Source organism: Theropithecus gelada, chromosome 6, assembly GCF_003255815.1.
Source record: "Theropithecus gelada isolate Dixy chromosome 6, Tgel_1.0, whole genome shotgun sequence".
Lineage (NCBI taxonomy): Eukaryota > Metazoa > Chordata > Mammalia > Primates > Cercopithecidae > Theropithecus > Theropithecus gelada.
In genome coordinates this window covers 147,070,444-147,094,567 of record NC_037673.1, presented here as the reverse complement: position 1 = coordinate 147,094,567, position 24,124 = coordinate 147,070,444, and the positions used below count along the sequence as shown (strand labels likewise).

Here is a 24,124-nt window from a genome sequence, read left to right as displayed (position 1 = left end):
CAAGATCCTTCTCACTGGTAGTGCAGAGAGTCCCCAGAGCCCTAACGCTACACACTACCATCTGATCTACAATAGTTGTTTTATTCTAACTAACACGAGTTCAACCTGATCGCTAGCTATGGTGACCTTTACCAAGCCTTATATGTGCTGAGCCTCAGTTTCCTCTAAAAGATTCTTAATTCCTCCTCTGCTATGTTATTGCTCAGATCAGCTCTCACATAGGCAAAGGCCTGAAACCTACACTATTGCACATTAACTCTCTGGCTAAAGTGTGAGCTCTTGGAAGGTAGGAACCCTGTTTCCTCCACCCATGCACCCACACGTATGGCATGTAATATGTGCTCAATAAACACATGCTGAATGCATGATGAAAGGAAATGATATGGCCAAAGCAGCTCTGTCCTAGCCCTAACTGACCATGGTATTTCCTGAGTCATTTCCCAGGTCGAGGGGTAGGGACTCTGAGCAGGGATGAGCAGGGCCAGAAGGAATGGTTTCTGGGTCCTGGGAAATTGCCCTCCATCTGCATAGAGTGGACCGCCTGCCATGGCTGTGATGAAGGCCAAGCTGGGAGGGCGGTGTTCTGGGAGTCCTGGATGTAATCCTGTTGACTCACAGACATAAATAATGCACTAGTATGTTCTCTCCTCACCACCCTGTCACACTAAGAATAGCACCGGCTACTCTTTCAGTGATTCCAAGGGGAAGAGGGCAGGACAGCAAGATAGGGACAAGCAGGGAAAGACGTCACTGGACTATGGACGATCAAGCACTCCCTCTCCCAACCCATAAAGCAGAGGAGCCTGGAGGGCAGAGCCGAAAGGGCCCTGAGAGGCCAACTGTCAGGAGGGCTCCAGGGGTGAGCAGATGGCAGCCGCCCCTCCACCAGCCTGCTTTATCTTTTCCTCCTCCTTTCTGACGTCCATCCTAATAAAGTTTGTGCCTCCAACTTACCCCTCCACACTCCTCCCCCTCCTTGTTCATGGGATGAATAAATAGAGAGTGGGTGGGTGCCCTCTTATGTGTTTATATGTAAAGCTTTAGAGAAGGAAAAATATGCTATAGATTTTCATTTGTCTTAGGTTTAAAAATAACTGACCTAGAACAGTGCTTCTCATAATTTAAAGTACATGGAAATTACTCAGGAATGTTGTCAAAATGCAGATTGTAATTCAGGAAGTCTGGGATGGGGCCTGGGACTCTGCACTTCTAATGAGCTTCTGGGTGATGCTGATACTGCATCCATGGGCCACACATTGAGTGCAGAAAAAGTAGAGTATTTATCTATCATAGAGATGGGGAAACTGATGCCCGGGGGGGAAAGGGGTGTGCCCTAGAGCGTCCAGCAGAGCTGGGCTCAGAACGCAAGCCTCCTGCCTGCCAGCCCAGGGCTTTGGCTCCAGGGTTGGGGCAGGGTTGGTGCCTGGAATGGAACTGGGGACAGGCAGCTGTTACAGGCAGTGGAAGTAAGTCCAGGGGCGGCCTTCATTCAAACACAAGCTGACCCTCCTTTGTCCACAGACTCCCACAGGGAATAAAAGGAAGTAAGAACTCACCTGAACAGGGGCACTCAGCTTGAGTGACCGCAGCCTCCTGCCCAGGAACGCACTCTCACCAGCTTACATCTGAGGCCTGCTGGGCCTCCATAACCCTCCTTGAAGAAAGAAGGGAGAGATGGCCCCAGACTCTGCATTCAGCCACCTCATGAAGTGGCTGGGGGGGCACGGATGGGGTCTGTCGATAGCACTATCAGGGTGGACATCCAAGGGAAAGACAAAAGGAAAAGAGGAAAGACCCGCCTCCCAGATCAGCACCAGCATGCTCCTCCTTCCTATGATCCGCCTCAAGCCCCTTCGCAGGCTCCAGGGCCTGTACCACCAGCCCCAATGCCCCCACCCCCGCGCTGCAGCTCCCGTCCTGGTGTCCTGGTGCTTCACCTCCCAGCCAGCGAGGCTCCAGCCGTGCTGACCCTCTTCCTAGTGCTCGGCCAGCCCAGCACTTTCTCCCCTCAGGGCCTCTGTACTGGCTGCTCCTTTTCCTAGAGCCCTTTCTTCCCTTGCCCCCTCGGCTGCCCCTTTCTGACCATACTTCTCATCCTTCAGGTCTGTTCACAGATCCCAAGGCCCTCAGAGGTCACATTCTCCTGTCACAACACCCTCTGCCTCTCCCCTAAACGCTCATCAGCTTTGTAATTCCATCAGGATTTGTTTTCATGTCAGTCTGCCTGTCCCTGCCGGGCAGGGACCTTGGCTATGTTCATGCCCCTGTGCCTCGGCCATAGCTGGGGCTCAATAAACAGTTGTTGACTAAGTAAAAGAGCAAATGCATGAAACACTGCTCACATCACAACTGCAAAGCCTCCTGCCTCCATGCTTCCACGTGACCTCACTCACCCGGAGTTGTACAGCATTGGGATTTGCACGATTATCTGGGCATCCGCCTCTGCTGTGCTGCACCCTAGCTGAGTGGCCACGGCAGGACACATCACCTCTCTGAGTGGGGTCTCCTGCACTGTCTGTCAGGTCTAAATGAGAGAAGAAATCTGGAAAAGAACTTTGATTGACAGCATTACTCTGTCAATGTCTGAGGCCCAGAGAGGGAAAGGGCTCATTCAAGGCCACATAGCCAGTGTGTGGGGATGCCAGACGCCCCTGGCACAGCTTAAACTCCACAGCTGAGCTTCAGGCCCACCCAAGCTCAGTAAGTGCACCATCTGCCTGGAGGCTGGGCAGGGATGGAGGAGGGAGAGGAGAGGGTGGATGGGAGCATTCAGCCTCAGGCCCAGAGCCAGGGTGTGGTGGGCGGGGCCCCCAGCAGGAGACCTGAGTGGGGCCTGGCAGCCAGGCACGGGGGAGCCAACTGGCTCGGGCTGGGTGGTGGCATGCTTGTTCTCTGTGCGCGTGACAGTCTATTTTTTAATCAGTACTCTCCCCATCCCCCAACTCCATGTGCCCTCCCAAAGGACCCCATATTGGGAATAATGTCCCGGCTGTGGAGGCTAGGACCACCTTAGGGATCCGTGGGAGGGTCCCCAACATCTCATCTTCCTATGGAGCCCACAAGAACTAAGCGGCCCAGAAGGCAGGACAGGAGGCTCAGGGATGAAGCGTGTCCTCTGCCTGTGTGACCCTGGGCTGGTCCCTAAACACTTTGACCTCAGTTTCCCCTACCTGTACAACGGTGGCGGTGTGCCAGACTGCATGGGAGTTTATTACAACTCAAGCACTTATGAGCCACTCAAGCTCCAAGGCACTAACAATGCCCACTCATCAGGCCCTGGCAAAGCCTTCCACGCCCACAGTGACTGCAGGGCACCCTTGATCCTCTCCGACCTACTCCCAGGGGAATAGAAAGGTTGAGCTGGTTCAAGGGCCAATCTCAGAGCCCTGGACCCTAGACCCAGTGAGGCTCCTCCTTTCAGGACCTCAGCTTCAGGGATAATGAGGATCAAAGATGAATGCTGTCTGTTCTGGGACAGGTGGCTTGTTTTTCTGAGCCCCTGGCACTCCATCTAGCGTGGGAGAGACCATGTTGTGAAGAAGTTAAGCACATAGTTTTTGGGGCCAGACTGCCTGCATTTGAATCTAGCCACTTACCAGATGTGTGACCTTGGAAGCTCACTTAACCAACCTATCTGTGCCTCAGTTTCCCACCTACAAATGCTAATAATAACAGTACTCACCTCATGGAGTTGTTGATGCGTGAAGAACTTAAAGCACCCATGGTACATAGTAAATAACAGTAAACAATCATTTTTCAAGAACTGTGGCTTTTATCTTTCAAGCACTCTTAGACTCCAAGAGATTTTATTCTGGAGGATTACACACAAGGGTCTCAGGTTAGCCCACTCTCCTGTCCCAGGGGCTCACCCAGCCTGCCCTTCCTTGACCCTTGACACCATGATGTCAGCCCCTCCTGCTAGCCCCATGTTTTTGGTGACAAGCCAGTAAGGATCTTTGTCACACCCATGATCCCCTCAGATCCTTACTAGCCCATATCTCAGCAGTCAGAAGTGAAGCCTGTGGCCCAGAGGAAGCAAATGATTTGCCCAAGAACACCAGCCAGTCAGCTAAGAGCACAGGTTCAAGCATCCATTCCTGAAGCTCAGTCCAGGCATTTTCCGTTGTGCTTGTGCCAATTCTCCCACCATCAAAACCTGTTCCTAGGCCAGTCATGGTAACTCATGCCTGTTAGGCTGAGGCAGATGGATCACTTGAGCCCAGGAGTTCAAGACCAGCCTGGGCAACATAGTGAGACACTGTCTCTACTAAAAATACAAAAATTAGCTGAGCATGGTGGCGCATCTCTGCAGTCCCAGCTACTTGGGAGGTGGGAGGATCACTTGAGCCCAGGAAGTCAAGGCTGCAGTGAGCCATAATCATGCCACTGTACCCCAGCCTGGGCAGCAGAGCAAGACTCTGTCTCAAACAAACAATCCAACCAACCAAACAAAAATACCTGTTCCTGGCCAAACATCAAAAAGTAACTTATAGTGAGATATAACTAGTCTTGAGCAAGAGCCCATCTCCTTAAGAAATTGCTATTCCTATTTTTTTTGGTGGAGTCTCACTCTGTTGCCCAGGCTGGAGTGCAATGGCATGATCTCAGCTCACTGCAACCTCTGCCTCCTGGGTTCAGGCGATTCTCCTGCCTTAGCCTCCCGAGCAGCTGAGATTACAGGCGCATGCCACCATTCCTGGTTAATTTTGTATTTTTAGTAGAGATGGGGTTTCACCATGCTGGCCAGGCTGGTCTCAAACGCCTGACCTCAGGTGATCCACCTGCCTTGGCCTCCCAAAGTGCTGGATTACAGGCGTGAGCCACCACATCTGACCGCTATTTTAACATGACAATACTTAAGTGGTAGCTCTTTTTTTTTTTTTTTTTTTTTTTTAGCATTTATCATCATCTCATTTAATTTTCAGAACAACAGTATACAATAGGGTCTATTATTGTTTCTATTTTATAGACGAGGAAACAAAAGCCCAGAGAGGTTACATAACATAGTTAAGATCTCCCAGCTAGCCAGGAAGGGAACCCAGAGGTCCAACCACAGAATCTGTGTATTAGCCACACATGAAGCATTCAGGAGTAGACTGAATTTTGTCCCACCCACAGCAACCCTAGGAGGCTGGACAGGGTAGGCTAGGGCAGGGTCTGCACAGTACTATACGACCCTGCCTCAGCGAGTGGAAAAGCTGAAGCTAGGCTGGTGGAATTTCAGGCAGCAGCAGCCAGTTGGTAGATTTCATTCCAGACAGAAGGCTTGTGTAAGCCTTTGGAATTACAGGGCCTGGAGGCGGCTTCCATGTTGACTCCTCCTCTAGCCACACTGGGTAGCAATTGAGCCCCAATATCCAGGGACAGTTCACAAAAGACTCTGGCCACACACACACACGCGCGCGTGCACGTGCACACACACAGAAACACACACACACGTGTGCACGTGCACACACACAGAAACACACACACACAGATACACACGCACACACACACGCCTAATTTAGCAGAGCCACTTTGCAGGCAGCCGCCCCTCTGACCAGATCTCAGGCGAAGCTCCTTTGGATCTGCAGTCTGAAGCCCCTGGGGATGCAACCAGCGCCTACCCTCCAGTCCCAGCCCCTGGTCCCAGCCCCTAGCCCCAGACCGTGACCATCTTCTGGGAAACCTTTCCTCCCAACCAAATTCTCCCCCGCCCCCGCTGCCCCATTCTTCCAGACTCCAGATGCAGATACACCTCCCCCAGGAAGCCTTGAGCATTGCTTCAAATAAGATTCAGGTCTCTGTTCCGAAGTCACCTCTGAGAGAGGACTTTCCTAATCACCAACCCATGGTAGCCCCCTAAATAAGATTCAGGTCTCTGTTCCGAAGTCACCTCTGAGAGAGGACTTTCCTAATCACCAACCCATGGTAGCCCCCTAACTGCTCTCCATCTTAACAGCACGACTTATTTTTTTATGCCACTTTTGCCCATCTGAAATTATCCTGATGATTTATTTGCTCCCTTTCTTCTTTTCTATCTTCCCAATTAAAATGCAAGTGCCTTGAGGGCAGGGGCCTGTCTGTCTTATTCACTACTGCAACCCCAGTGTCTAAGCACCCATCCCACCCCATTGCTAGCCAGGGACAGTGAGGCCCACAGAGAGAAAGGGATTTACCTAAGGTCACGTAGTAAGTGAGTGGGTAGCAGAGGTTGGCCTAGCACTACAGCCCAGGGCACTTGGCCTGTCTCCACCCCTCCTCAGTTGACCCTTAGCGGATCTATCCTGCCACTGCCTCTTCACTACAATGGGGACCAGAGCCTGCAGGGCCTCACCAATAGCACCCCCCTGTACTTCCCTGGGCCCACGGTGCCCTGATCTGGGCAGCCCTGCCTGCTTCCCCTCAGTCCCTCCCTTCCTGGCACCAGTAGCTCTGATGAGCTCATGTCTGGAAGCCTGGGAGCTGCCCTGAAGGAAAAGGTGCCTCCCAGGCCAGGCCGGGGGCCTGGAGGTGTGCTCAGCCTTGTGGGAGGGCAGCCCTGGCAGGTGGAAGGAGTGTGCTGACCCCTGCCCTGCCCACCTCCCAGAGCTGTGACGTGGGCTCAGGGAGACATATGTCAACCCTGGAAATAGGCTGTGACTAGGGGTGGAAAGAAGATGGAAGAAGGTTCCTCCCATGCTTCTCCTCTCTCTCCAGGTGCTCCATGGACACTCATGTCCCCAGCCACTTATCAAGGAAATGCTCTTTCCCAAGGAGAGGGAGCTCTGTTGCCTTCTACCCACAGAATCACTCTGTGCAAACCTCTTCCCCTCCTTGGCCTCAGTCTCCCCAATTCTAAAATCCGAGACTGGATAAAATGCCATGGAAGAACCTAGGGATGCACCAGGAACCAGGCGCCTGAATGCCACAGGTTTGGTTTGGTCGGTTTTTTTCCTACCTTAAGGGATGGGGAGTAGATAAGGGCAACAGCTGACTAGGGAGGAAGGAGTTAAAGTTCTCATTTAGCCATGTAAATGCTGGTTCCAACCACAGCTTAGTTTAGGTGTCAGTTGTGGGGTTGAGGGGAGCTGGCCCATGGCTTGCAAAGATGGGGCAGGCCTGGAAAGTGGGGGCTGCAAGCCAGAGTGGTAAACAACATTCCTGGGGGAAGTTTGAATATCAAGCTAGAGTGATCCTAGTCCATCCCCTTCGTACTGATGGAAAAACTGAGGATCAGAGAAGGGGAGGAACCAGCCCAAGATCTCCTAAGGAGACAGAGGAAGGGGATGCCCCACCTAGCAAACAGGGTTTTTCAACCCGTCAGAGGGGTTTTCAACTCCCATGAGAGATCTCATCTGACTGCCTGAGACAATATGGCAAGTAGTGGGGGGGCACATCAGTTTCAGTTTGTGGCTGTGCCCCCCAACATGGAATGGGCCAGGCCTGGGCTTGGTGACAAGGCAGGCTGGCGCCAGCAAGGCTTCCAACCCCTTGCCCCAGAGTACCCTAGACCCCCATCAGCAGTTTCACTTCCACTTTCTAATGGACAGGGGGTAGGGCACCCTCTGACTAGCCCTACAGCTACCACCAGCACTGCTGTCCACAATGCGATTTCCCCCTCAGGGGCCACCCTGCCACCCCTCTCATTGGAGGCTAAGAGAGCAAGGGTCTTGCTCCATGATCACATAACAAGTTGGTTTATTCCAGTGTCACCTGCCATTCAGGACAGGGTGGGGGATGGGGGATGGGGCACCTGCTGCTTCCCACTCAGCTCTTGTCCCTTCCAGACAACCTGGACCCCATGGATGGAGTTCCCTGGCCCCTTCCAGAATAAGCCCATAACTTGGGGTGATGGGGGGAGGAAAGGAGACCTTTTCCCAAGTCCTCAAAGAGGTGTTGCCAGGGCTCTGGACAGTGCCCCTGATTCCACAGCGCAGTGGTTAGAAAGGTGCTGGGCCCTCCACTCGCTTCACCTCTGGGGCCTCTCTCTCACCTTGGCAAGGAGGGCAATTGCAGAGGTGCTGTGAGGCGGGCACAGGGCAGTTTCCCCTCTCTCTGAAGGCACTGGGGAGAGGCCTCGATTTCCCCAGGTAGGGCTTGGGAGGGGTGGTCCCCAGGATGTGACTGCTCTGGCATCCTGTGTGCCCCACCGCCAGAGCCAGACCCCAGAGCCTGGTCGTCCCGCCCGCAGGGAGGAGTGAGGAGGCCCAGCACTGGCCGTTCCCGCTGCCCCCACGGCGCCCATGTTGGTCAACCCTGGGCAGAGCCCAACCCGCCGTTGTCCTGGGTCAAGTCGGTCCGACTTTTCCCTGAACGGGCTTGGGGACACAGACTCCGGGCTGTTGCCCACCTGTGAGCCTGGGGCTGCCTCGCCCTGATCCGCTTGCGGGGAGGGGCGCAAGGGCTGGAGCCCCCACGCAGCCCGGGAGGGTAGCTTCCCGGCGTCAGGGCGTCCTCCCCCTCCTTAGCTGCTCGAAAGCCTCGAGACCCCTCCAGCCCCCCACCTACAGATGGGGAAACTGAGGCCCAAAGTGTAGAAGCGACTTGGCCAAGGTCACCCCGCGTGCGAGTACTGGAGCCCAGATGTGCCACCTCCTCCTGGGCGGCGCCGGGAATAGAGCAGGTGGGAAGGGGCGAGGCTCGCGCGGTGCCCGCACCCCCGCCAGGCCAGCGCCCCTCACTCACCTCCAGCCGCTGCGCACGGTCCCCGAGCTCCCGGGCGCCGCCGCCTCGGCACACCTGGCTGCGTCCGTCAGCGCGCCCCGCCCCGAGGTCCCCGCCACCCCCGCCCCGCGCCAGGCCCAGGCTCCGCGCCCGACGCCCCCTCCTCGCCGCCGCCGCCGCCACCGCCTAGCGGGCTGCTCCGGGACCCCGGGCTGGGAGCCGGGAGCGCTGGGCGGGCGGGCGGGTGAGCCGTGCTCCTGCTGCCTGCTCCCCGGGGCCCTAGCGCCGCCCCGCCCGCCCCGCCCCGCCCAGCCCCGGGGGTGCGACTCACTCCCCCACCCGCTCAGCCTCCCGTCTCCAGGCGCGGCCCCCTCTCTTTCCTCTCGCTGTGCCTCACTCTCTGCTGCCTGGTTGTCTGTCTTTCCGTTTCCTTATCATTTTCTGTATCTGTAAGTCCGTCGGTCTGTCCTAAAATCCTATCTCCTTTGGATAGGAGGGAGACAGATTCTTTGTGTCCCCTTTTCTTTTCTCTAACCCACCCACTACCCACTTTGAAATCTGCCTTTGTGATTCTGTCCCCATAACTGGTACCACCTCCCACCCCACCTCTTCCTGGCTTTCCTTTCAGACCTGGGTGCTCAGGCCCGTCTTCTCCGCTATGTCTCAGCCCCGGTAATTAGAATAACTGTTTCCCTTGGTACGACTTAGGCAAACGGGCACGGAAGAATGGAGAATGGTGATGTCCCCACCCACCTGCTGCCATCCCCTGACTTAACCAGTGGGTCAGCAACAAGGCAGGGGTGCTGTATGGCAGCTCTAGGGCTCAGCTCCCCACCTTTCACTGCGCAAAATGCCATTCAGATTGAGCGTGTGAGGCCTCATGGCAGTGGCCATGTACATCAGAGTCACGTGGGGATGCTGTTAAAAGTCCAGATACCCACATTCTAGCACCCCTCCCACTGAGGCCACCAGCCGGTTGGCTTGGCACAGGACTGATGGCAAGTACCCTCCACAACCCCAGCAATTTTGAAGCAGAACCACAATTGGAAAAATGCTGGTCTAGGTTTTCACCGAAGTTTCCCTGGGTTCCCCACCCCCTTGACCAGGGTGGTTCCACTTTCATCTGTCTTCTGCATCAAGAGTTCTGTGTTTAGATTTCTGCTAAAGGAAGTTAGGAATGTGCTAGTGTAAGCCCACCCCACCCAAGGGCCTGTGAAACACAGATCTGCAGGTGGCCCGGGTTTGGGATGTCCCCTGTTCACACTGGGGAGACTCAGAATGCAGGAAGTCAGGTGACAAGGGGCAAACCCTCCCTGGTAGTTCCCATTTCTCCTCCTGGCCTCGTGGGCTTCAGAGAATTACTCTGATCGTGTGGCTGCTCTGCTCTCATCCTCTTGTATCCAGGGTAGGGGGTGGGTTGGGAGAGTGAGGGGTGGAGGGGGGATCCTAGGACCCCCACCAGGTTGGGGTATTGCTAACCCTGAGAGTGCCTGTTCTAGGGAAGTGGCTGCAGCCCAGGCTGTGGGAAACCAGGAAGCTGTGTGTGGGTGAGAGGAAAAGAGAGAGAGAGGCTAGGATTGCTGTGTGGGTGGTATGAAAGAGAAAGAGATGTGGAAAAGAAAGGAAAGAAAGTGGTTCGGTCTGTGCGTAGGTGTGTGACAGTGGGTGTGCAAGTGTGGCTAGGTCTGTAGGAGAGAATGTGCGAAAGATTTCAAAGTGTAGGTGTGTAGCAAAAGGAAACGGAGAAAAGAACATGCTTTTCACCTGTATCTATGAGAGGGAATATGTGTGTTTGTGTGAGAAAGTGTGCCTATGTCTGCTTATGTTTTCAGATGCGACTGCAGCTCTGTAAGCAAATCTGAGACATGTGTTCGCATGTGGCAACGGTGCATGGGTGAGGGGGCCTTCAGGAAGGTGTGTGCCAGTGTGTACTACATGCATGGATGTGTGTCTGAGGGCCTCCATGTGTGTGCAGATGTGTGAGTGCATATGTGTGATGGTTTGCATGAGAACATGGCATCTATACATCATGTGTGAATACATGTGTGTATGGATGGATGTGAAAGCATGTACGTGTGAGTGCATGGTGAGGTATCTGTGAATCTGTGAGCAGTGCTCCTCACCATCACCCTCCTGTCACCATCACTGTGGAGCAGGGGAATTGAGGGGGAGTGGGCAGCTTCCTGCCCAGGCTCCTGCTCCATCTGCCCTCTCTGTCAGGAGCCTTGTTCTGGGCCCAGTGACCACTGTCAGCTGTTAACACGGACACAGGTTCCTCTGCCTGAACAAAACGGACATGTCCGGTGGCAGGACTCATCTGACAACACAGAGCCACACCCCTCCCCACCCCAGAGGCTCAGAACAGTGTCCACTAGAGTTGGAAATGGCTCTAAATCTGCTCCACACCTCGAGCCTCCAATAACAAGTGGCCACCAGCAAAGGCGGGGAGGGATCATCAGCGAGTACCTAGGTTTACCCCAGAGCATCCGAGTGGGAGGGAATGTGGCTTGGCAGAATCTTCCAACAACTCCCAGAGCCTGAACAACCTTTTCCCAGCCCCAGGTGGGTGGAAGAACACAGCCTGCTGCCTCATCACCATGGAGACAGGCAGCAGAGAGGGTGGTTAAAAGCATGGCCCCAGACCTCCTGGGGTTCAAATCTCAGCTCCTCCACCCACAGGCTGTGAGACTTTGACAATTCACTTAAACTCCTTATGCCTTAGTTTCCTCATCTGTAAAACAGAGATAAGAAAAGTATGAACTTCACAGGATTGTTTAGAGGATTAAATACTCCATATGACGCATTTAGCACAGTGCCGGGCAGCTGAACTGGGAGGCATAAACCCTGGGTTCCAGCCCCTAGCTTTGCCACCAACTTACTGTGTGACTTTGGACAAGTCACTTGCCGTCTCTGGCCCTCAGAGTCTCCATCTGCACAACAATCTCAAGAAACCCTAACAGTTATGACCAGCTGAGACTTTGGGGAGGGCAGCTATAGCATGGGGCTGTCTTGGTGAGCTGGGGACCCTAGTGTTGGCTGAGGCCTGATCATGAGCTCTACACTACCCCTTCCTCCCCAGATCTATTTTCCCAAATTGGCAGCAGCTGATGGCATCTCTCTGTACCTTCCATCCCTCTAGCCTGCCAAGGGCCCTACATTGCCCTGCTCAGCTGGTACTCAGGCCTTGGAGAAATGGCACTGGTACCCACTGACCTCAAACAAAGGTATCTGCAGTGCCCAAAGCAGAAGATATTGTGGCTCATACTTAAACCTGCCTGTGAGCCCTCTAGAGAGGCAGGTATAATTGCGGAAGGATGGATGTAATTGTCTGAAGATGCTTATAATCCGTTGGCGGTAATGGGAGGAAGCTTTAAAAGGAAGCCCTAATCCACTAATAACCTGGCAGCCCCACAGCCTTCTTCCCTCCTGATCTCTGGGCAGAGAGAAGGAACTCTAGCCACTCCCTTCCTCAAGGCAGCAGAACAGCAAGTGTGGGCTCCGACCCAAGACCACCAGATTTTGACTCTCCTGCAACACTTCCTTCGTGCCTCCATCTCCAAGAAGTCTTCCCTGCCCATTTCATCCTTCTGAAGTCTTTTCTGCCCCCTCTGTCTCTAGAAATATTCTAGGACAGAACTGGATGACAGACTGACTGGACAGTAAAGAAAGGAATAAGGCCTGGTGTGGTGGCTCACGCCTATAATCCCAACATTTTGGGAAGCCGAGGCGGCAGACCACCTGAGGTTAGGAGTTCGAGACCAGCCTGGCCAACATGATGAAACCCCATCTCTACTAAAAATACAAAAATTAGCTGGGCATGGTAGCAGGCACCTGTAATTCCAGCTACTTGGGAGGCTGAGGCAGGAGAATTGCTTGAACCCTGGAGGCAGAGGTTGCAATGAGCCGAGATTGTGCCACCGCACTCCAGCCTGGGCAACAGAGCAAAACACCATCTCCAAAAAGAAAAAAAAACAAAAAACAAAAAAAAGAAAAAGAAAGGAATGAACCACACTGTTCCAGGCAAGAAGAACACAATCATAGTCTCAGCTCTGGCACTAGCTGTGTGACGTTGGGTAGGGGACTTAAATCTCTGAGCCTCAGCTGCCTCACCTGTAAAATGGGGAGAATAACACCTGCCTACCTTGAGAGGCTATAGTATAATAACAAGAATGAGACGCTATCAAATGAACTGGCTTAGTATGACTTGCCAACAGAGTTCATTAAAGGTAGTGCCCTCTCCATCCATGGTCTCTTCCATTCCAGGATATCTGCAGACAACACTTTACTCTTCTAATTCCAGAAGAGAATGGTGGCCAAGAGCACAAGCCCCTTTTCAAAAAACCGTAACTGGATCATGCCTTAGCAGCTTGCGAACCATGCATCTTGGATAAGTCACATATATTTCCTGAACCTCTATCTTCTCATCTGTATAATGAAGATTTAAAAAGTATGTCTCTCATGAGGATTGCTATGAGGTTAAATTAAATGAAAAGGGTAAAGCTCTTGGTATAGTGGGCTTAGCACATAAAGGCTTCTAACAAATAATAGCAGCCCTATTGTTGAGCTGATGATGGTCATTTCAATTAAGAATAAACATTTCTTACATACTTATCTAGATTACTCTAAAATTTCCAAAACACTGCCACAACTAAGATCACTGCAACCTCCCAACAGCTCTTTGAGGTAGATAAGATTCATGTTTTTATTTTATTTTCACAGAGGAGGAAAGTAGAGCTCACCAAGGGGAAGAGATTTGCTAGGGCTTGGCTAGTCAGCAACATCCGGTCTAGAAAGCATCTATGTCTCCTGACCCCCAGTCTGGGCCTGTGAGAGGGATGGGAGCAGGTCCTGGGAACTTCAGGCTCTAGGAGATCAAATTTGGGCTGACTCTGGTGTGAGGGCCCACCTTCAAGTTCAAGACTGCAATGCCTCCCTGGGGTCCTCCTTCTTCCTGCCCTAGAGGGATTAAAAGTCCTTTCTTGCTCCTGCCCAGCCCCCTGTGTGACCCCAGCCTGGTAGACAATGGTGGCCATGGGGGGCGATCCGAGCCTGGAGAGAATTATTTCAGAGAGAAGAGTGGGCGGGAAGGCTGGTGATATGCCAGCCGGGCGTCAACGACGCCTGCAGAGAAATGAAGTGTTCCTTCAGTTTCCTGACGCACAAGCCCTCCCAGGACTGTGTCCCCCGCATGCCCTGCACCCCCAGGATCTACTGGCTGTGCTCCTGCTTAAGCTGAGCATGGCCCTGCTCACGTCCTCCCCATCTGGACCCACTTCAGCGTTTCCATGGGCCGGCTGCGGAGGTGATTCAGCGTGGGCTTCCCTGTCCCGCCCTGCTCTGCAGACAGCAGCCGCTGCAGGAAAATTATCATCATTCCTGCCCTTCCTTCCTTCCGCGCGGCGCACACTGTGCGCTCCCCACACGCTGTCATGGGATCTCACTGCAGCCTAGGTGGTGTTCCATCTGCCCCTGTCATCTCTAACAAATGAAAAACCGAGGCCTAGACGAGGAACGCGGGCCTAGCTCAGCCACTACTAACATGCTGAGTGACTCCAGCTGTCTTTTCCTCACTCTGAGTCTCAGTTTCCCCACCTGTAAGATTGGGAGGTCAAATTCTATCCAAGGCTTCAGTCTCTACCTCCCAAGCTCCATGAGGTCAGCAGCCACATCTGTTTTGTCCAGTGCCACGTCCCCAGCACCCCCATGTAGCCAGCACTCAATACATTTAATGAGAGGGTCCTGCCCCATCGGTTGCTTGGGACACCACAGTGATTTGTTGCCGCTAATGATTAAAAGGCAGACGAGAGTGGGAAATGGGCTTTTTTTTTGACCAAGCAAGATAATGTGGCTTTCTCTCACTGCCTTCTCACGTGCCCTCTTTGGCAGAGATAGGAGTGGGGTTAGATGTGGTGCAGCTGGAGCTGCACGGAGCTCCCAGTCGCTCCTATCTCTCCGCAGCTGTTCATCTGGGCATGCCCATAGGGCTGTGATGAATTATTGTGAATCATGGAAAAATATGGTCAGGAGCCCTTGTACTAAGGACCTGAGGGGTCTCCAGTGACTCCGGTAGTCCGAGGGAAAAGGAACACAAGCTTACCTGGTGTCTGGGCCACTCTGGACCCAGGGCCCGGGCTGGGGTTGGCTGTCATCACCTGCCGGGCCTTCACTACATCCCGGTCCTGGCTGGCCCTGCCATCGTGCTGGGACGCCCCTTGTTCCTCTCTGGAGCAGCTGGGTGGTTGGATGCCCAGGGCTTTGGGCAGCTGCGGTGTACCCTGGGTGACTCTGCAGGCAGAGTTGTCCCCACTCCTGCTGACCCCCTCATCCTCTTCCAGGTCAGTAGGCCCTGCCTCTCCCTGCAGGCCCTCCTCACCGCTGCTCTCCTCGGCTTCCAGAGCCAGACACCTGTAGCTTCCATCAGGGATCTGGAAGGCGCAGGGGGTAGGCCTCCCTTCGCTGGGCGCAAGGGGCGGAGATGGGAGGTGAGGACCCAGCATGGTGCTGTTCCTCCTCAGCGATGCAGGGAAGCAGGCTCCTGGGCCTGGGCTGGGGCCACCTGTGTGAGCCCTGGTCTCTGCTCCTTGCACAGCCTCCTCTGACTCTGCAGTTTTGCCTTCCTCCGCTGATTCACAGAATTGGGGTGAGGTCTGGCTGAGGCGAAAGATAAGTCCTTCCTGGGTTAGTGAAGTGATGGACCTCCAATCCCTCTTCTTAACCGGTCTCTGGTGCGAGACCCCTTCAGTGCAATCTATCTGCACAGGGAAGAAAGAAACAGCACATGAGACAGCTCACTGGGGGTTCCAGGCTGAATTTCTGAGGCCTGTTCATCTTCAGGTGACCCTGAGAACTGGCCGGCAGCATTTGGGGTGCAGGTTCCACACTTCCATAGGGAAGTGTTTCGAAAGCTCCAGTCATTTAACATCCTGGATTTTCACCACATCCTCATGCTACCTGAAACTTTATTTAATATTTTTCCTTTAATCAACTTGAAATCACTTACTTCTGTTACTTTAGAATTATCTTAAGTAGCATTTGCAGAGTAACCACAAGTATATTGTGCTCAGTCCTTTTCCCCCAGTGCACATTAAATAAATATCTAGTTATTTAACAACATGTATCTAGACACCACCTAGAAAGAATTCGCTCATGTCCCAGCAAAGGTACCTACACCACAGGAATCACAGGAGTGGTGTGACCTCAGATGCAAACTGGGGATAGGAGCCCTTGGAGGAGGTTGTGCAACAAAAAACACAGTGCGGGCCGGGGGTGGTGGCTCATGTCTGTGATCCCAGCACTTTGGGAGGCTGAGGCGGGTGGATCACCTGAGGTCAAGAGTTCAAGACCAGCCTGGCCAACATGATGAAACCCTATCTCTACTAAAAATACAAAAATTAGCTGGGCATGATGGTAGGCACCTGTAATCCCAGCTGCTTGGGAGGCTGAGGCAGGAGAATCGCTTGAACTCAGGAGGTGGAGGTTGCAGTGAACCAAGATCGCCCCATTGCACTCCAGCCTGGGCAACAGAGCAAAAAACTCTGTTAAAAAAAAAAAAAGATGCAGTGCAGTGGCATGCTTTCAGTTTCTGTGCCCAGGCGTTTCAGTTAGAATCCTAGCTCTGCCATCTGTGTGACAATCAGCAAGCCAGTCACAGGACTGCTCTAAACCTCCACTTTTCCATCTGTAAAATGGGTATTGTAATATTTCTAACTTCACGTTGCATTGAGGATTACATGAGAAAATGCATGCAGAGGACCTAGCGCAGTTTCTAAGCCATAACTCAATACATGTTGGCTGTTCTTTCATTCCACAAAAGTTTTTATGATCCTATTATTTTTCAGACGTCATGAAAAGTACTGGGGATATAGCAGAGGGATAAAGAAGTCTTAAAATGTGGTGAGGAGAGCTGTGAATGATAGCAGGAACAACAATAATCATTGTATGATTATTTATATAAATGTTAAGAATGATGATAATCCAGGCAAGAGGGAATGGAGGCTTTCTATAAGCGATGACGAGGAGGGGGTAGATGGGAAAGATACTTGGGTGGAAGAACTGGCTGGGCTTGCAGGCAGATGGAGAGTGGGTGTGGAGAAGAGGGAGGAGCCTAGGATGCAGCCCAGGTTCCTAGCTCTGGTGACAGCGATTTTGTTAATAGAGATCAGGAATAAATGAGAAGGAGCAGCTGTTTAGTGGAGCAGGGAGATGAGTTAGGTTTCGGATTTCCAGGGGAGATGAGCAGTGGGCGGTTCCACACAGGGGTCTAGAGAACAGGGGAGAATTCCAGGCTGGGGACAAATATCTAGAAATCATTTGTGGAGGCAAAGGGTGGAGGTGGGTGAGATGCCCCAGGATGGGCAGGTAGTGCGTAAGACAGAGCAGATGGCCAATTACACTTGAGAGGAAACCCTGGAAACAAGGGATCTTGCTTAAAGACTGGATTCTGCTGCTACTTAGCTGTGTGAACTCAGGCAAGTGTGAACGATCTTACTCTCACTTATCCTATTGCAAAATGGGGAGCAGTGAGAATCCTGAAAATTGTGAAAGTCTGTGGACATGGGTGATCTGAGGACCTGGACTGACCTCAGCTGCTGTGGTCATGCCTCCGCCCCCAAGCAGGGGTCAGGCACCTCCCACCGCAACAGGCTGGGTCAAGGTCTTGGTTTCTGGCTGGGACTGTGCCAGGAGAGTCTGGCAGGCAGGCAGACAGATAAGCGCATTTCCAAGCCCCAGGGCGAATCAGAGCCGGCCAGGGGAAAGGCAAACGACTGTCCGGATCAGAAAGATAACCAGGCACCTGTTACAGCAGCCTCAGTGGCAGGGAAATGAGGAGAAAGAAGCCCACCTTCTGCCCCGGGGGAAGAACAGAAGCACCTCTTTCATCCTGGGTCATTCACTTAGGTTACTGCAGTACTTTCTCACATCAACCCTGCGAGAGAATTACGTTATTATTATCCCATTTCAGAGGCGAGGAAATTGAGGCTCAGATAGGTGAAGTGACTTCTTGCCTAAGGCACACAGCTCATAAGTGGCCAGGCTGGGATTCTAACCTCGCTCTGACACCTTGACCATGATGGTGGATTCAGAGACCTGGAGGAGAGGCTCCAGGCCCTCATTCATCTCCAGGTACTTTTTCACTCACCAGCTGCTGCCAGGTTTCTGCCATTTGGGTTTCAAAGAATCTTAGAATCTCACAAAGGCCAGCAACACTGAGAAGAGACAGGACTGGCTGTGTGAACTGTGGCAGGTGCCTTCTGCACTCTGGAGTCAGACTCCCGGAGGACACCATGGTGAGACTGAGCCGGATGATGCTGGAGGATCCGTCCAACTCTGACATTGCAGGATCCCCTGATTCTAAGCACTTGGATAGCCCCTCTGTCATCCCCTCAGCGTAGAGCCAGATGGCTGGAGGCAGAAGGAGTGGGTGTGGGGAGGGGGCAGGGCTCCTCTGACTCCCCACAGGGGCCTTGCCTCACTCTATCCCTGCTTCTGTTTTGATGTATTTGACGGTGGCCACGGTTTCCAGGAAAGAAGAGAGAGGCGGAAAAGTTAACTTTCCGCCACCCACACAAATATTTTTGGCCGGCGTTGTCTTCACGCTGCCAAGCCAGGAGGGAGGAGTTGGCAGGAGCACTCCAATTCAAGGTTCCCTCCTAAGGAGGAAGGAGGACTCCCAACCCAGTCGGGTAACTTGGGCAGGCCCTGTGCAGGCCTAAGCCCTGCAGCACCCACCTCTGTGCAGGAGCTGTGGGGGTCGGGGCCCAAAACAATAATAGCGGCTGCCACTAACAGCACCTGCTAGGCGCTGAACCCAGCCCTTTACCTGACACTCCTGCTGTGTGAGTGCTGTCTACAGAGGAGGAAACTGAGGCACGGAGAGGTAAGTACTGTGTTCAGAGTCACACGGGTGGGGAGTGGCAAAGCAGGATGTGAATGGAGGCAGCTGAGGTCTGTGCTTATACTCACTGCTCTCAGCAACTGCAGACTCCAGGGATCCCCACAACCCCTGGGGTTGCTGGACTCAGCCACGGCAACCCATCCATGAGGGTGGATCTCCTCTGTGGGTAGGACAGCACCTGCCGCAGTCTCCACAAACATGGGAGGGAGTCCTACCAACTTCTAATTCCATTTCCCCCAGATTCATGACCCTCATCTGGACACAGGCTCTAAAATACTTGAGCCTTGGCAGAAAGGGCTGATAGAGTCCACAGAACATGCTGTCCTCATGTCAGAGAAGAGAACTCTGAACCCAGAGGGGAAGGATTTACCTGCAGTTGTATGGCAAGCCAGAGGTAGGCGTGGCACTGGAACCTAGGTACCCAGACCCTCCAACTCTAGCTCCTTACATAAGCCCTGCTCCCTCTGAGGGTCAGCCTCCCCTTCTCCCTCCCTTTCACCTCTGCACAAGTCCAAGCAGGGACTCCCAGGACCAGAGGACTGGCTAAGCATCAGGTGCTCCACAGTCTGAGGGCTGGCCAAGACGCCCCAGGGCTCTAACTGTTGGCTTCTGCAATGGCCTTGAGGACGCTCGCATCCCTTCCGCTGCTGTGTGTGTGTTGGGGGAAGGGCACTGGCTTTGGCATCAGGTCTGGGTTGGAATTCTCACCCAGTGGCTGCCTGACCCTGGACATGTCTCTTGTCTTTCTGAGCTTCACTTTTACTGCCTGCAAGACAAGGCTTAAAACACGATCTACTTCCCAGGGTGGTTGTAGGGATTAATAGAGAAAATATGGGCTTATTCCTTCACCCAGTGGGGAATGAGGAAGCACTGCTGTGTGCTGCTCACCGGCTGGGCTCTACAGAGGCTTGGTGAGCCTGGCATTCGGGGCCCCAAGTGCTTGGTGTGCACAGACTGTAGTGATTATAAGGCACAGTCCAGCCTCCTTCTGATTCCCCATCATCTGCAGGGTCCCCATAGGTCAAAAGAGCCTCCCTGGTGCTGTAGAAGAAGGGAAAGGGAGTGAGGGGTGCTGAGCATCAGGGCTTAAGTAGGTGCATTGCAGAGGTCAGGGCATGGGGTCCTTGTTTCGACTCTGCCGTTGACTCACTGAGTCATGCTGGGGAAAATCACAAGATCTAATCGTATAGGTGGAAGACTATAGAGAAGGGAGAAGCAGCCCAGGAAGACTAGACCCTCATTCCTCCAAAAGCCCTACTGCCCATGGCTCCCTGCCTGACCTCCCCACCTGCTGTCTCTTCTGTTTCCATCCTATACAAAGCCTGATCCATTGTCCTAGAGTGTGGCTCTGAATGTGTTGCTCACCTGCTCAAGAGCATTCCATGGCTCCCAATTGCTCACAGATAAAGCAACACTGCAAATGCAGACTCAAAGCCAAATCTTATGATTCTTGGCTGAGGGGAATGAGGAAAGGCTTCCTAGGGTAAAGATCAGCCATCGAGGCCCAGTGAAGGCAAGAAGGCAGCACCACTGGGGATGACTCTGAAGAACCAGGCGGGCTTGGATAGGCTGAGATTAGGGCATGTATGGAAGGGCTGAGAAGGTGACTAGTTTGTGACAGGCTTTGGTTGCCTAGGCTCTCTCCTGCTTGCTGGAGAGATAAAGTAGGGGCGTGGGCAGCCCTACAGGGTTGGGGAAACCACTGCAAGGCCCAGCTCTGTGGGTTTGGGTTGGAGGCAGCATGGCCAGAACAGAAGGCAGGGGACTGAAAAAAGGGCTGGCAGGCAGAGGTCCCAGCAAGAGGAGAATTTTGGATTAATTTCTTCAGCAGCTGGCACAGGGCCAGGCACATAAAGCAACAGGCCAGGACCAGTGGCTCATGCCTGTAATCTGAGCACTTTGGGAGGCCAAGGTGAGATGATCACCTGAGCCCAAGAGTTTGAGACCAGCCTGAGCAATATAGTGAGACCCCTGTCTCTACAAAAAAATTAAATATTAGCCAGGCATTGTGGCACACACCTGTAGTCCCAGCTACTTGAAAGGCTGAGCCGGAGGAGTGTTCGAGCCCAGGAGGTCAAGGCTGCAGTGAGCCATGATTGTGCCACTGCACTCCAGCCTGGGCAACAGAGTAAGACCCAGTCTCAGAAAAAAAAAAAAAAAAAAAGAAAGAAAGAAAGAAAAGAAGAACAAAACACAAAACCAGTAACAATGATAATATGTGGAGTGTTTACTCTGTCAGGTGCTATTCAGACACTTCATTTGCAGCAGCTCATTTGATCCTCATCACACCCTATAAGGAAGGTGCTATTATTATCCCCATTGTGCAGATAAGGAAATGGAGCTTCCATGACTTGCCAAGTTCACACAGCTAGTGAGTGATTGAGTCAAGGTTCACGTCCTGATGGTCTAGTTCCAAATGTCACTCTTATCCATAAGGCTGTACTATTTTAATGGTATAAGTAGTTGCTGAGTGAAAGAATGAAAGGATGAATGAATGAAAGAGAGGAATGGGAAATGGAAGGATGGGAGGGAGAAAGGAGCTTCTCTCCGATGTCTGGTACATTGCCTGGCATATTGTAGATGCGTAATATTTATCAAATGAAACAATACATGTGGGGTGGCCAAGAGATTAACTGTAGGTGTAACCTAGGAGCAAAACTGAGGCACCCTGGGAAAAAAGGTGACTCTGAACAGGTTCAGATGGCTCAGGTGCACCTGCCCACCGGACTCCTGTCTGGAAGCACCCTCGGCACCAGTCTGGGGTAGGGGAACTGTCTGGCCTGTCCACAGCTGAGTTCTTGCTGACAACAGGAAGAAAGCTTTTGTTGTCCTTGAGAATTTGACCTATGTTCCTGCCTTAGTGTTTCTCTCCCAAGGAGGGGATGAGAGCCAAGGTGGGGGGTTTCTTCCTCATGGCTTCAAAGGCGGGGAATCCCAAGCCTTTCCAACCTCCAGAGCTAGTAAGCATGAGAAACCCCAGCATTTTCCATTACCTTGCTCTGCATTCTTGGAAGAATCGCTTTCTTTTACCAGGCCTCAGTTTCTCCAGCTGAGAAAGGCCTTGGGCAAAGTGGTTAGTGGGAGTGGTAGCAGCAAGGTTGCTGCTACACCTGAATTCTCCTTGGCCTTGCCCATTTCCAGTGTTTTCCTGTTGGGGTAGTCAGTCCCAGAGGGATGTCCACCAGGATCCCATGGTCCCAATCCTTTCCTCTAGTCCTTTAGGACAGACTGACCAATCTCGGCATCCTTCCTCCCTTCCTCAGCGGCCATCAGCATCAACCATCCCGGCTGCCCAGCCTGCTCTGACCTCTTCTCCTTCCCCCCTAGTCCTCTCCTGCCCTCCATTTCTGCCCACCTCCTGGGGCAGAAGGGACCAGTGTTGGATGGGCATGAGGTGGAGCTGGGGGGACCCCCAGGAGCCATAGGAAACCAGCCCTTGGCACTAGGTAGTGGTGAGAAGTTGGGAAGAACTTCCAGCTGGGCACACTGGGTGGTCTCAGGAGAGATAAGGTTTCAGTTCAGCCTCAGAATAGTGGGTAACTTCAGATGAGTCTCTGCATCTTACTGAATTTCAGGTGCCCTCTTGGTAGAATGGAGACTCAGTCATTCATTTACCCATTTGTTCACTCAACGCATATTCACAGAATGCCTGCTAAGTGCCATCACTATTTTAAGTGCTGGCAGTACACAGTGAACAAAAGAGAAAGAAACTCTGCCCACGGGAAGCTCACATGTTAGCTGGGGTGGGCAGATAAATAAATAAGAAAGTATGTCAAATGGTGTTAAATGCAATGGAAAAATAAGCCAGAAAGGTGACCTGGGAGTGCTGCGTGTCATTAAGATAAAGAAACTGTGGTATGAGCACAACAAACCTTAACAGAGGTCATTCCATGTTTTGTACAGCATATGCATTTCAAGTTCACTATTATGCTAAATTCTCATATGCAATTATAAAAAAAACATAAACCAACATTAGGTGGCAAACTGAGAAACATAAGCCCTGCAAACCCCTGGGAGACATATTTCTTATGCTAATATTTTGATTATTCAATTGTTCACCATTTTAGAACCTTCCTATTCCATTCTGAATATGTCTACTATTTAGAAATGAGTATTTTTTGTAATCCTGTATATAAAAAATAAGATTTCATATGTTAGCATTCTTTTTTTAGAACATTCTTTTCCAAGTTCATTATTGGTAGAGCATCTCCTCACTGTAAAACACATGATATGCAATGAGTTTGAGGACAATAATAATGATATCATATTGCTGTGAGGATTAAATAAGGCAACCTGTGAACATGCTCAATAGAGACAGCTGTTGTTATTATAATTATTGTTTTTGTGAAGTGGTGACTGAGGGCATTACAAGAGCTAGCATTTATTGAATATTGAGCATGTGCTGGGCACTGTGTCAATCTTGTTTCTTGTTTCTTCCTCACAATAACACAGTGAGGCAGGCACCTACTGTTACCCCCCAGTTAACAGATTGAGGAAGCAGAGGTTCACAGAGGGTGAGTCTGCGCCCATGATCCCAGAGCAGGAAAACGACCAAGCTGGAACCTCACAGGTGTCTGGGGCCTGGCGTGGTCACTGGAGGTTTTCTGAGGGTCTGGGGAGGGGCCGTTTCACACAGCACAGAGTCCTTCGTTCTAGCTCTGGCTCTGCCATGCCCACTGTGACCGTGGCCACATGCCTCCACTCTTGGGCTTTGGTGACCCCCACCACACAATGACAGGGCTGGGCCTGGGGTCTCAAAATGCTCTTCCAGCTTTAGACTGCCTGTGGAACCCGGCACCCAGGATGCTGGGGGACTCAAGCCTGTTCCAAGTGGACTCACTGAAGCCAGCCTGCTCACAGAATCAGCCAAGTCCCCAGTACGTCACATCTATTTCTGCCCTGCTGGGTTTATAAATACATGGGCCAGGGAATCAGCTTCAGAGGAACTAGGGAGACTGAAGTCATGGCTATAAATACGGGGCTGAGACTGGCTGTGTCAGGCAGGGGTGTGGCAGGGCAGAGGCCACTCTGCACACAGTCCAGTCTCCCTTGGCCACACCAGAAAATGGGGGCTCAGATGGAGAAGGACTTGCCCAACGCCACGCAGTCAGCGTAGGGGGAGAGGGCTGGCACACAGGGCCTGGGCTCTGAGACTGCTTCTCACTGCCACCCCCTGCCACATTCACAGTGCCCCCTCACCCTGTCCCCCAGTTTAAACAAGAGACTGAGACTGATACTATGATTTCAGTTTCTATAATAAACTTATGCTGATAACGTACTGCTTTTTATCTGTTGCATACACTAGGGCTCCCAAATATTGCACTGCAGAAAGGGTTCAAGGACTAAAAATTCAGAAAATGCCTAACCAGCCAGGCATGGTGGCTCACGCCGGTAATCCCAGGATTTTGGGAGGCTGAGGGGGGCGGATCACTTGAGGTCAGGAGTTCGAGACCAGCCTGGCCAAAATAGTGAAACCCCATTTTTACTAAAAATACAAAAATTAGCTGGGCATGGTGGTGCATGCCTGTAATCCCAGCTACTCTGGAGGCTGAGGCAGGAGAATTGCTTGAACCCAGCAGGTGGAGGTTGCAGTGAGCCGAAATA

At 52.4% G+C, this 24,124-nt stretch overlaps 1 protein-coding gene across 3 annotated transcripts in view; it reads right to left on the bottom strand.

Annotated features, from left to right (window-relative positions):
- The window catches only part of SYNPO (synaptopodin), a 59,452-nt gene that overhangs the window by 26,010 nt on the left and 9,318 nt on the right, over positions 1-24,124 (bottom strand). Inside the window, exons 1-2 of one of the 3 annotated variants that reach the window (XM_025388042.1) lie at positions 15,794-15,835; positions 14,723-15,373 (exon numbers count right to left, since the gene is read on the bottom strand). In XM_025388042.1, coding sequence (XP_025243827.1) covers positions 14,723-15,122 — 400 coding nt within the window. In that variant the 5' untranslated portion in view covers positions 15,123-15,373; positions 15,794-15,835. Of the gene's footprint in view, positions 1-8,646; positions 8,862-14,722; positions 15,374-15,793; positions 15,836-24,124 lie in introns of those variants that run through there. The other 2 variants (XM_025388043.1, XM_025388045.1) reach the window with 2 other exon arrangements.